The sequence below is a fragment of the Engraulis encrasicolus genome, chromosome 24, assembly GCF_034702125.1.
Source record: "Engraulis encrasicolus isolate BLACKSEA-1 chromosome 24, IST_EnEncr_1.0, whole genome shotgun sequence".
Lineage (NCBI taxonomy): Eukaryota > Metazoa > Chordata > Actinopteri > Clupeiformes > Engraulidae > Engraulis > Engraulis encrasicolus.
In genome coordinates this window covers 22,667,235-22,680,283 of record NC_085880.1, presented here as the reverse complement: position 1 = coordinate 22,680,283, position 13,049 = coordinate 22,667,235, and the positions used below count along the sequence as shown (strand labels likewise).

The following is a 13,049-nucleotide window of genomic DNA, read 5'->3' as shown; positions in this document are numbered from 1 at the left end:
ATTTAAAAAAAAAAACTTTTATATCTAATCCCTGCCGTGGGCAATTGAAATGAATCAAGTTAGCTGATTAGAAAATTGTGTAAAATAAAGAAATACAACAAAAAAGCGTATGAAGACCCACCTGACCACAATCTGCATTGGAGCCCTCTGATTGGTGGAATAGTTTTTTTCCGGAAAACTGTGGAACTAACTAAACGTTACCCTTTCAGATTTAGGCTTGAAAGAAGTGCTTCTGCTGCCCTATTGTGAAAAGGCGTCAGACTTCTGCATTTGATGTCAAGTTGATCGCATTATTATCACAAAAACGTTGGATAAATCGGCGTGGCTTATTGTTGTCAACTTTGGAGATTCTCAGGATCTGCATTCTTTCAAGAGGACGTTTGACATAACGGTAGGCTGTGTAGGCTATGATAAGCGTCTTCTGGTCATGTCGACATGTTGCCTGTTACTCAAGTAGGCTAATGCGTGTAACGTGGTTATTTCAAAACCTGTTAGGCCCTAGTCTGCAAAATCTAGTCTAGGCTGGATGCGAAGCAGTTCTCTTAAAAAGTTACCTGTCTGATTCACTTCGCTGAGTTGCTTGCAGTGCCTCCCGCCATCTCTCGTCGTGTTTTGTCAGATGTGAGTTTTGTAATTTCTTCAAAACCGAAAGTAGGCCTAGCTTCATGTAGGACTAGCCTACATCATTTCAACGAGGGAAAGTTATTGACGAAGTTTTGTTTTGGAAAAAGTGTCATTTTTAACCCTCCTATCTTGTGGTCAATTTGACCCCATTCAATGTTCAACATCCGAAAATAGTGTAGGCCTAGGCCTGCCGGGATGTGCGCGCATCCCCAGGTGTTCCACATTGGGCTCAATGCCTAATATTTTTCAGAAGCGTTGCAGGACTACTAGTCTAGTCGTGATTTCATGAACCCAGAAATGTTGAGTACCCTAAAGTTTTATTGCAGAAATGTCATCTATAGGTCAAATGAAGGGGATTTAGCTTGGTTGCCCAAAGTTGCACTTTGGGCAATTTGCATAATTACCATAAATACATGTATATTGTTAAGGTAAGTCTAATACAGGTGAATAGGCAAAAAAAAACTTAAATCATAGATATCACCTTGAAACTTTCTCAGTTGATTATTGATGATAAGAGAAGAAAAAAATGTATTGGATGTTTTTTGTATTTTGATGTTATGCAAATGAAGGCATGAATGTTCAATTATGCACTAATTTGCATACACAAGAAATCAGCTTTGCATGGTAAAACCAGACTCAAAATTATTTTTCTGTGGGTAAAGTATTATTTCAGGGTTGACTTAGTGACAACCCTCTGAGGAACCTGGTCAAGAAGATGTTTTGACCTGGATAGATTAAGGAATTGCCTCATACAATGCATATTATATAAAGTGTATTTATTACATCGCCTACTGCATAGTTTGTATACAGCATGCAGACATGCAGGGTCGAATAACTATTTGCAGCTTGCTTGTGTATACAAACACAAAATAACTATAGGCCTACAAGAGTAATTTCACTGGTTTGAGGAAGGGCTTAAAGGCCTTAAATATCATATACTGTATGGTAGTGAAACGTTTTGGAGCAAAATCTGATTGTAGCACACTTTCACTACCTACTACCTACTACTGCTAAGATGCTGAACAAATGGGCTGCTCTCCGGAGCTCAGTGAATTCATGTGTGAATTCTATTCCCATAAAATGTCACCTGTGTTACAAATTCAGTTGTGAAATTTTCTCATTTCTATATACGTATTCCACAATCAACTATCAGCTTTATTATAAGAAAATGGACACTGGGAACCACAGAAACTCAACCATACTGAAGTGGTAGGCCACATAAACTGACAGAGAAGGACATCATGCAAAGATATCATCGAATAGAGTTGATTGTTACAGAGCCCCAAACTTCATGTGACCTGCAGATTAGTCCAAATACAGTGTGCAGAGTGCTTCATGGAATGGGTTCAATCATCAAGTGCTAAACGAAGCCCCAGATGCAATGGTGTAAAGCACACTGCCACTGGACTCTAGATTGTTGGAGACTTCTGGGGTTCTTTGGAGTGATACACAGGCATATCCATCTGGCAATCTGATGGACAAGTCTGGGTTTTGGAGGATGCCAGGAGAAGGGTCAATTTCGGACTGCATTGTGCCAAGTATGCCATTTGGTGCATGAGAAATTATGATGTGGGGTTGTTTTGGAGTTGGCATTGGCCCCTTTGTTCCGGTGAGATGAACTTTGAATGCTTCAGGATACCAAAACCTTTTGAACAATTCCATGCTCCCAACCTTGAAGGAACAGTTTGGAGAAGGCCCCTTCCTCTTACAACATGACTATGTACCTTGTTTGTGCATAGGTGCACACAGACCTGAATGAGTGGTGTAGATAAACTTGACTGGCACAGAGCACAGAATCCTAACCTGAGTTTGGTATGAATTACTGAGAGCCAACCAATCCATTAATTATTGTATACCATTGTGTAAGCAAGCGCACACAAAAACACATTTAGAACCACATAGCCTTCACCATCTCCATATTCTGTTTTGAGACATTCTTCAGCCCCATTATCTTCTTGGTATTCATCCAATGAACTGTGAATGGTTTATTTTTGTTGTGTAGTAATTTTTTGTCCCCCCCCCAAAACTTTTTAAATGGTGTGGTGAGGGATGCAAATTATTGATTAATGTTATCACGATTGATAGATTATGCATAGAGTAAGCTACTGCTGTTAAGCATGAAACACCTAATTCATCCATCTACGGTACATGTCAAAACTGCCTCTTGAAATACACATATTTCATTATACACAAAACCCTGAAATACACATACTTTACCCACAGAAAAATAATTTGGAGTCTGGTTTTAAGATGATTTCTTGTGTATGCAAATTAGTGCATAATTGATGATTCATGCCCTCATTTGCATACCTTAACATCAATATACAAAAAACATCCAATACATTTTTTTCTTCTCTTATCATCAATAATCAACTGAGAAAGTTTCAAGGTGATATCTATGATTTAAGTTTTTTTGCCTATTCACCTATAGTAGGTTTACCTTAACAATATATTTATGCTAATTATGCAAATTGCCCAAAGTGCAACTTTGGGCAACCAAGCTAAATCCCCTTCATTTGACCTATAGATGACATTTCTGCAATAAAACTTTAGGGTACTCAACATTTCTGGGTTCAGTATAGGGGCCTATGGGGATCACGACTGGACTGTAACGTAGCCATGGATAGGTTTTTTTGGTGTGTTAGGTGTTTGTGGGGGTGCTTGGTTATTTTAAGTTTTTTTCCCCCATCAACACAACAATGTTAAATATTTTAGACATTGACCTGTGCTAAAATTTTGGTTTCTACTGATTTTGTAGACAGTTAAGTGGCTGTGTTGTTGAAATTGATGTCTAGGCCTGCAAGCCGAGGCCATTCAAACATTAGCCATGTGGCCAGTGGCCATGGAGGTGGACTAAAAAAATTGGCCATGAAAATTGTTCCATTCTCTTTCGCTTAAGTTACGCCTCCGGATGATCGGGCTCAGCGAGTCATGTGGTCCCCTTTCCACAAAAGCAAACTAATTAAACTAGTATAAGATTACATGTATGTTATATTACTCAACTGATGATACACTATTATCCAAATTGTAGCGTAACTATTATTGAATTTCATGTTACATAGCAATGGAAGTACTGTAAGCTATGTCATACTAAATAAAATGTCATGATGAAATGAAAACTGAAAAATTCCAGCAACCACAAATTCTTGTCTCAATGTGTTAACAGGTCATGGCTGGATACTACCCAAATAGACGTGGGAGAGGAGGGAATTCTGGCCAACAACATCATATGAGGAATTCTGGTCAACAGCAACACCCTGGGTTGGGGTACTATGAGCAGCTTGCAGTGGGGAATTCTGGCCAAGAGCAAAGGGATGACATGAAGGGCACGGGCCACATCATTCATCAGCAGGTCAATGAAAGGGGGATAGAGGAGAGCCATGTGTGCGGCGTCCACATGACTGTTGGGCAACTCATGGATGAATGCTTCTGCTTTGAAAAAAATCAGTACATTGGGAAGCAAGTGGCTGCAGCCAATGAAATGACAGAGGATAAAGAGATCGTCCCACATTATCCTCGTCCTGTGGAGTTCCATGTGTCCCATATCGCTCACGTGACTACTGAAGAGGGCATGAATACTGTCATGAGCCTGATGGGATTTATTGGGAAGAGCAGCGCCATCGTGTGGTGGGACCTTGCAATTGGTCCAGAGGAGGTCGGTGGGGCGGAGCAGAGGTACCTGGACAAGGTCTTCCCTGATCGCACTGAAGAGGAGAAGAGGAGAAAAATGCCGTTCCTGCGCAAGTTCACCACCTCACCTGTGTTCAAGGACGGGTCTCGCTACGGAAACTTCCGCTTTACCTTACCACTGAAGGAGGTTCTGGAAGCCTACCGTTCTCAGTTCTGTGGCGAGAAGGAGCCCATCCTTAGAGTGTGGCAGACTGTTGTGTACAAGCAGGAGATCATGTACAGTGTGATGGTCCACTGCCCTGATGTTCACTGCTATGATAATTTCCCAATACTGGGCGATAATGAGGAAGGTATGTGTGCCTACCGCAATGGGGAGATTATCTGGCGTGCTCAGGCCATCTCAGAAACTCATGAATTTAGGCTGAAAACCAGACATGACAGGAGACAGGTCAGTGCACAGCGTGTTAACGAGAAGGTGTTTTACGTGTGGGATCACGTGGCCCTGGCCTTCCACGTTCCCAGTGAGGATGGCCTGTCTTTCCCCCGTCAGAAGCTCGTTGACTGCCTGACTGCATGTCCTGATGGGGACATGGCGCTGAACGAGCTCATTGGCTATGAGAAGGCGAAGAAGGCAGTCGATGATTGGATAGAGCTGCAGGAGATGTTGGAGCAGCTGGATGACTTGGAGGGTATGTCAATGGGTGAGAGGGTGGCAATGGGCAAGTACTTCCCACTGAGCATCATTGGGTAGATCAGTGTCATTTCAAATTATGCTGCTTTCCTATTGGTCGCCAGGCATGCATTACAATTGTTTATCATCGCACATGACCCAAAAGCAGTTCTGTCAAAAAAAAGTTCTATATGGAAAAAAGTTACACTATCACAATTTCTAGCAATTGTTAAACAAATGACATAGTCATGGCAGAGGGACTGTGCAGGGCTCCACTAATGTTAGTCTACATTGTAGCCAAAAGATGTCAAAACATTTTTTGTTCCACACTCTCCCAAGTACTGTCACTGTGTGTGTGCTACTACTTTTATGATTGTGTACACATTATGCTATATTCTGTCATTATCATTCTATCATTTCTATCACATAATTTGTTCTGTTGTATGTTCTGTTCCTATTAAAGTTGTCAATTTGGGGGGGGGAAAAAAACTTTTTTGGTAGTTTATAAATTCTTACATTACGTTCTGCTCATGTCTCCTGAATGTTGATCACGTGCAAAAAAAATCACCTCTAAAAATTCTTAATCCTTACATTCTATGTGAGTAAAAAAAATAAAGCTTTTGTTAAACTGGATAATGTGCATTTCTCTTTTTATCTGCCTTGTACTGTGTGTGCTCCCACTGTTGGGATGTTGGTGTTCTCTTCTCTGCTTTCTCTGTCAAATGTCGCGTAAAACCCTGCTTAACAGACAAGCAAAAATGGCCGGCTAAGCGGGCTAAGCCCCCCACATTTGGGCTTGCATGCCCACGGGGACCCCGGTTCGAGTCCGGCCGGGGTCATTTCCCGATCCCACCCTGTCTCTTTGCCCCACTGGCTTCCTGTCACCATCTCAGACTGTCCTATCAAATAAAGGCATAAAATTCCCTAAAAATATATTTTAAAAAATGGCCGATTACTGTATATGATGATGGAGAAAGATGATCTGTTTCTGTTTAAAAGTGCACTATGTAATTTTTTTAGTAGTTTATTTCCAGAATTCATGCTGCCCATTCACAAATGTTGGCTTTTTCATGAATACTTACCGGAATCACCACCATCAAATTGTAAGTATTCATTATAATTTTCAAACATGAAAAGGGGGATTTTCTCCATGGTCTGCCATTTTGGATTTCCAGAAAGGGGCCTTTTCAGCTGACATACTGTACTTTGGTCATACTAGTAAATATTAGTTGATTAAATATATCATTCATAAATCATGAAAACATAAACTCTGGCAGTAGACAACACAATTTCACTGAACAGTGTAGTTGCGATGCCTACTCTGGCCACCATCTTTCACAGTTGCTGAATCTCAAATGGTGCACTTGTGCACTTCAGGCACTGAGTGCGTTTTAATATGCGACCTTGCCTCCTCCACTTGCCTCCTCCACTTGCTTCTCGTCATGATGACATCACTGACAACAGCATTATATTTCAATATCTTGCAAAAGCTCAATTGTAGAGTCTTTTTCACATTTGCAATTGGGATGGTGAATGAAAAACAGTCCCTCAAAAGTTGTTGTGGCTAGGCTGACAGCTGGGAAACTTAATCGTTTTCTCCACGGAGGAGGGGCCAGGAGGCGGGACGAGGAGACAAACGCAAGTGGAGGAGGTCGCATATTAAGACGCACACACTATGTTTCAGTGTGTAACCAATACACCATACGTACTGAAACATGAACACTGAAGTGCACAAGTGCACCATTTGAGATCCAGAAAGTATCATGTTTCAGCCACCACCAGCTTACTTATGTTGAAAATGGATGACGCCAGGTTGCTTCCTTTTTACGGTGCATTCACACAGACAGCGCGGACGTCCACTTAACATCCACTTAACGTGTCCGTTATCAGCCCGAAACGGTTAGAATACATCATGCCTTGCACACAGGAGCACGGTGTAAGCGCGGCGCATGTCCGGCCCGACCGGACATGTCCGCGATGCTCCTTGAAAATAGAACTCGAGTCTATTTTCCTGCGCGGACGTCTGCGTTCAATGAGCGGCTTCCATTGAAAATTAATGGCTGCTGCCCGCGGATAGAACGTGGACGTTGACTGTGCAGTGTGAAAGGCAGCCTGCGAACCTCTTGGACTCGCAATGCTCCCGGAGACGAACGCGAGTATCTTGGTGTGCATGTACCGTTAGATGGGCAGTATTATGTCCGCAGGGTCGGTTCTAGTCAAGATCTTGCCCTAGGCGGGCATCCCCTTCCCTCTTTCCTTTTTGTGCATTTAGAGATTGGCATCTGTAAACTCAACGTTGTACATCTGATCGAACACATCTGCTGATCTAGTACCTACTGTATATACTTTATATATCAGGGACGGGCAACTTAGATGATGAGGAGGGCCACATTTTTTTCTTCGCCTCCATCGGAGGGCCATACAGTATGAATACGGATCTGACTGCAACTCGCAGAGTTTGAGGTGCAGTTGGTTGCTCACTGACTGCGGATATTGTTTGAAAGGACAGTTGTTCTCTGTGGGATACCACTATAATTACAATAGATGCATTCAGTAGTGGGTTTCTTAAATCTTGCCATTTAAAAAAATATTACGTTTTATTTACTGGCGGCAGTGAGAGAGGGGGTAGGCCGCATATGGCTGGTAATGGAAAATGCATGACTGCGAGTGGCTTTGAGGTGTTTATAGAAGGTGGGGCAGTGTGTCTCTTAATGTATTGTCATTACACTCTCACAGGTGTGGCAGTAAATCCCTTTATCTGGTTAGAAGAAGGCAGTGCACCTGTTCCATGTTTGAAGTGTGACTGGAGACTGTGCATGTGTTATTACTGCATTGTTACAGCTGGGGCAGTGCAGCTCTCTATGTTAGTAATAAACTGTCACAAGTGGGCAGATGCATAATTTTTTTGTCTATGTTTCCTTTCTCGTGTCATCTCAACCTTACCACCAAACATGACATGATGAATGTGATGCACTTTGTTTACAATAATGACACAAATACACATTACAGTTGGTTACTCACTACAGTTCACTGTCTATGTCTGTACTCTGTTGTGTTTGGTGTTGGGAATATGTGTACATGGCAATTAACTTGAATCTTGAATCTATTGACAGTGATGGGAATTGAACAACATTATCGTTGTAAAAAAACTAAAAAGAATTGGCACATGTCCTGTGCACAGATTGAAGTCATGAATGTGATCTCTCTAACAGTCTTTGAATGAAGTTTATAGGTTAAACGGTTCAGTCACAAATGGACCTCTTGTGGAACATGTGCTGACCTCTTGAAAAAGGCACTTCAAGAGCCAATGGGAAAAGCAATGGGGCCAGCCCTGCCGTTTTTACACACCTGCCATTTAAAAAGTAATGGGAGTTCGGACATGAAACTTTCACAGTTTGGGGACATCTCATAGAGCTCGCTAACAACGCGTCAACTAAACTTCTAGGTGAAAGTGTTGATGTTTTATGACCGAAAAAGCCTCCTACACTCTGATCTGTAGAGTGGCGGAACCATAGATCCATTTTCTATTTTTACTGCCCTGCACAAGAAAGCAACAAAGCAAGCAAGCATAATAAACAGACTTAGAGATTACTAGAATCAGGCCTTGCTCTGCAAGCCCGCTTAATAAACGGACTTAGAGATTACTAGAATCGGGCCTTGCTCTGCAAGCCCGCTTAACTAAACAGGACTTAGAGATTACTAGAATCGGGCCTTGCTCTGCAAGCCCGCTATATAATAAACAGTACTTAGAGATTACTATAAGCGTGGCAAGCCCGCTTAATAATAAACTGTACTTATGAATTTCTAGAATCGGGCCTTGCTCTGCAAGCCCGCTTAATAATAATACCTAAACAGGACTTAGAGATTACTAGAATCGGGCCTTGCTCTGCAAGCCCGCTTAAAAAGGTTTACAGTATATATAGGCCTATGTATACTTTGGTCAAAGTTATTAGACTACGATACTATGAAGTACCATGAATATCTATGTGACCTAATGTAATAATGAATATACAAAAAATAAAGTAATAATTCAGTTTATATGTGTATGTAGTTGCAGTTTTGCATTTAGTGTTGACAATAAGATCATTGGGCACAGCTTCTCTCACAGATTTCGTTCTGTTGTGTTGAAGGACGGTAGTTAGTACAGCATTTATTTTGTGGAGGTATTGTGCGGGTGTTTATGTCATATTTCCAAACTTCAGTCGGATAGCAGCCTAAGTGTAACATGTCATAGCTGCAGTATATATTGTGAGGGGAGATGAAAATGGATGTTTACAGCTCTCTAGTGGTCAACATTAAACTGCAAGTGATGCTTACAAGTATTTGTCTGCTATGGTGAAGAGCAGCAGAGTCTCTGTGCAAGAGACAAACTTGTGCAAGAGACAAACTATTGCGCAATCCACAGTATAGGCAGGGCATAGCAGCAAATTGTGGGCGCTATATGTACAATCCGCTCCAATGGATCCCCCAGCCATATAGCTACATAAATCTGACTGTATGTGGGCCCCCTATATACATGGGGCCCTGGTGACTCAGTCACACTTTACCCTAGATCTAGGTAAATTACTCTTTCTTAATGGGGGCTCTACAACCCCCAGAGGGCGCTAGGGAGCCCTTAGGGGTGTTGAGAAGAATACAGCTGAGAAGGGGCTTACTCAGTTACCAATGGGATGCATTAGTCTATTGTATTTTTTAATACTAAGGGTCATTGGCAGGCTAATGACGAGGCCAAGGCCACTGGGGGGCTTTTAAGTAGGTCAAAGGGGCATTTGTTCCAAAAAGGTTGAGAACCACTGAACATTTAGAAGGAATGCACATAATGTTTAACGGCTAAACTTTGATACTTATCTGTGTGTTTTTTTTAACAATAAGGGATAACAGTAAAATACTTTTTGTCAATGTATGCCTTAGTGCTGTGATTCTCAAAGTGTGGTCCGGGGACCACTGGTGGTCTGTAACAGAACTCAGGTGGTCCGCATGGCAATTTCTACTTTTCCAAGACAAGCTAGCAGTAGGATACATTTGTAATATTATTACAAAGTTAAGCATAGCCGAAGTCTTATTTTCACCACAAAGTGGTTCTCGTTCTGAAAAGGTTTGAGAAACATTGCCTTAGTGAACACTGTCGCCTCTCAAGATCATGAACACTGTAACCTTTCAAGGTCATGAGATGAGGTCACTGTTCCCCAGACTAACGGAGGGCCTAATTGACTGGCAGAGAGCCCACTGCCTTGGCGCTGTTCACTGCCCATGGTGTTGCCCCAGTGCTGTTCACGAAATGAACAGGCTTTCACAGGTGAGAAACCCTTTGGACTGCAACAGACTTTCCAAGAATTTATGACACTGTAGATAGATAGATAGAATGAGAGAGAGACAGAGAGAGAGAGAGAGAGAGAGAGAGAGAGAGAGAGAGAGAGAGAGAGAGAGAGAGAGAGAGACAGAGAGAGAGAGAGAGACAGAGACAGAGACAGAGACAGAGACTTTGTCTAACAGATACCTGACAGGACCTTTGCATGGTTTTATTCTAACAAGTTATAACAGTTTTTGGTTGCCAGTTGAATTTATCAATTTGAGTAGAGTATCATTTATTGATCTCAGGGGGAATTTAATGTCTCAAGTGGCATAAATACAGAAGACATGACACATGCAGCTCCAGGCCACATAGAAACAGTTGATTAATATCCATAATTCCAATAATGTTAAACTATCATGGATTATAGATTCATTGCCCAGATTTTGAACTATTCCAATCATTCATTTGTTTATGTTTATATATTTTGGCTTTCCAGCAAAAAAAAAAAAAAAAAAAAACATGAATTGGGGAATTAACATTATTAGAATATTGTAATAAAATCACAATTTTCTTCAGCAAAGGTCGGGTTACATCAAATCAGTTGAAATGTGGTAATTTCTACATATCATGCAATGTTCAATACATGGTTAGGACTCGCATGGGAGTTATGGAAGCCCAGATATCCTTGATGCTTTGCTGTCAGCTGTTCTTGTTTGTTGATCTGGTGACCTACACTTCATATGCCCCGTAGATTTCCATGCCACGTTTTGGTGCTTTGGTGGTAAAGACATTCTAACGCACTAGTAATAAAACCCCATTGCCCTTGAGCAAGACATCTGGGACTCTAACCAATATACATTATATACTGTAAATGACCATGTCGCTTTGGATAAAACATCATCTTAGGGTAATGTCATGTGTTTATATTGACATAAGGCAACAACTAAGCATAATGATAGGCTATGAATGGTTAAATGGCCACACACCCTTCAAACAAACAATTAACATGGGCACTACAGACCTACTGTAGTATATCGCTGCATGCCTATTTGAGGCTGAGGATTTCCAGCCCAAAAAATGCTCAAAACCTGCCTGGAAGCACTAAATCCCACCCAATTCTATTGATTCCTATGGCCAAAAATTGGGCGTTTTTCGTTTCCATCCATTTTTACCCGTTTACCACACATCCATCCTAAGCAGCCCAATTGGGCGCCCAATCTGGCAACATTGCATGTGGTTTTACGTTTTCTACTTAATTAACCTTACTTTTTTCACATGTTTTTTATGGTCGCAGTAAACTCTTATCGGTAGGCCTACTGCACACCGGCTGTAAATTTTATACCGGTGCTATGCACCTGTGCACACCCGTCTACTTTCAAACCAAGTATACAGTGCACCCATGTGAAAATTTCCAAATTGACCAGTAGAAGTCATTGTCATTCCCATAGACATGTAACTTGTTAGCATTAAAAAAATGTCAGGTGCGAACAGGAAATAGATATGTTAAATTAGGTGCTTTGCTTCACACACATTCCTGTGAATAGCCTAGAAATCTAGATGCCCCTAGAGGCCGCAGGGGTTTAGCTCGCTAGGCTATCCTTTGAACTGACCAGTAGAACAAAGTACAAAATCAGATATGAAGGTTCCTTTATTACTCTGCTTTAATGACAAGTCAACTGAGTGAAAGAGGACAGAAAGTCTTTGAGAGGAACGTAATCCTATCCAGTGGTACTTAGGGAGCAGTGTTGCCAGATGTGTCTGATCAAACCCCGCCCAAAAGGTTCTCAAAAAAAATTCCGCCCAATTTAAACAAATTGCATTGATTTCTATGGGCCTAAAACTTCAAAAAAAAAAAAAGCCAAATGGCCATTTTTTCCTGTTTCTACCCACAGACGCCCATCCCAAGCAGCCCAATTGGGCGGGTAACCGCCCAATCTGGCAACACTGCTTGGGGGAACAACCACTGCAGCTCTGTCCTCGAGTGTCCTACTGCAACAGTCAATGACCACTGCACGACAGTTACAAATAATTTCCAGTGTTACAGATCATTTTCTGAGGAGGAAAGCGATATTGAGGTAAGACATAACATTATAATAAAATAACTTGAAATACATTCCCACATTGTACATGTCATAAAGTATTCTTTTTACAGATTAGTTCCGGTGTTACAGATCATTTTCTGAGGAGGAAACAGATATTGAGGTAAGACATAACATTAGAATAAATTAACTTGAAATTGGCCTACATTTCCACATTGTACATGTCATAAAGTAGGCCTATTCTTTTTTTTTGCTGTTGTTGGGTTAGGTGGGGGGGCTGTCCCTTATTTTTTCCCCCGTAGGGTGTTGGCAACCCCAGGTGTGAATTGAGTTGGCCGACTTGATTTTTATCTTAATTGCCAGAGAGCAGCTTCACAGGATGCCTGATGTCGGTCCTTTTCTTCCTCTCCCTCATAGGCGTTGTGCTGCAATAGACAAAAGTACAAGCTGTTCAAACAACACATGACCTACCAAGACATTGATGTGTACATGTCATACACAGTGTTTGTAAGTAGGGTGCGCACGTCCATAAGTAGTTGTCCAGGTGCCAGACAAAAGGTAGTTGGTAATGTGATGAAGCGGTCTGTACACTGTGTATTAACTCCAAAAAGACACATCCACATCTCGCGCCCCCTTCACCTCTGTATAGATTCTTAAAGGCCAACTTCCGATAAAAAAAAAGAAAGAAACAGTTTTACTCACCTCTGATGTCTCCGCGGGATTCTAGTTGTCGAGAAACTAAAACTAGCGCGCAAGAAAGACAGGGCAGAGGAGAATGCAGCAAAATTCCTAA

At 41.6% G+C, this 13,049-nt stretch overlaps 1 protein-coding gene across 1 annotated transcript; it reads left to right on the top strand.

Moving 5' to 3' along the window:
- The first annotated feature begins 209 nt into the window (after positions 1-209).
- Positions 210-5,551, top strand: LOC134441247 (uncharacterized). Its single transcript, XM_063191476.1, has 2 exons — positions 210-391; positions 3,791-5,551. Exon 2 carries the CDS (start codon positions 3,794-3,796, stop codon positions 5,003-5,005), a length of 1,212 nt encoding a protein of 403 aa, XP_063047546.1. The 5' UTR covers positions 210-391; positions 3,791-3,793; the 3' UTR covers positions 5,006-5,551.
- Positions 5,552-13,049: the final 7,498 nt, after the last annotated feature.

Coding starts and splice junctions, on each gene's coding strand:
- LOC134441247 (XM_063191476.1), top strand. CDS start 3,794: ATGGCTGGATACTACCCAAATAGACGTGGGAGAGGAGGGAATTCTGGC.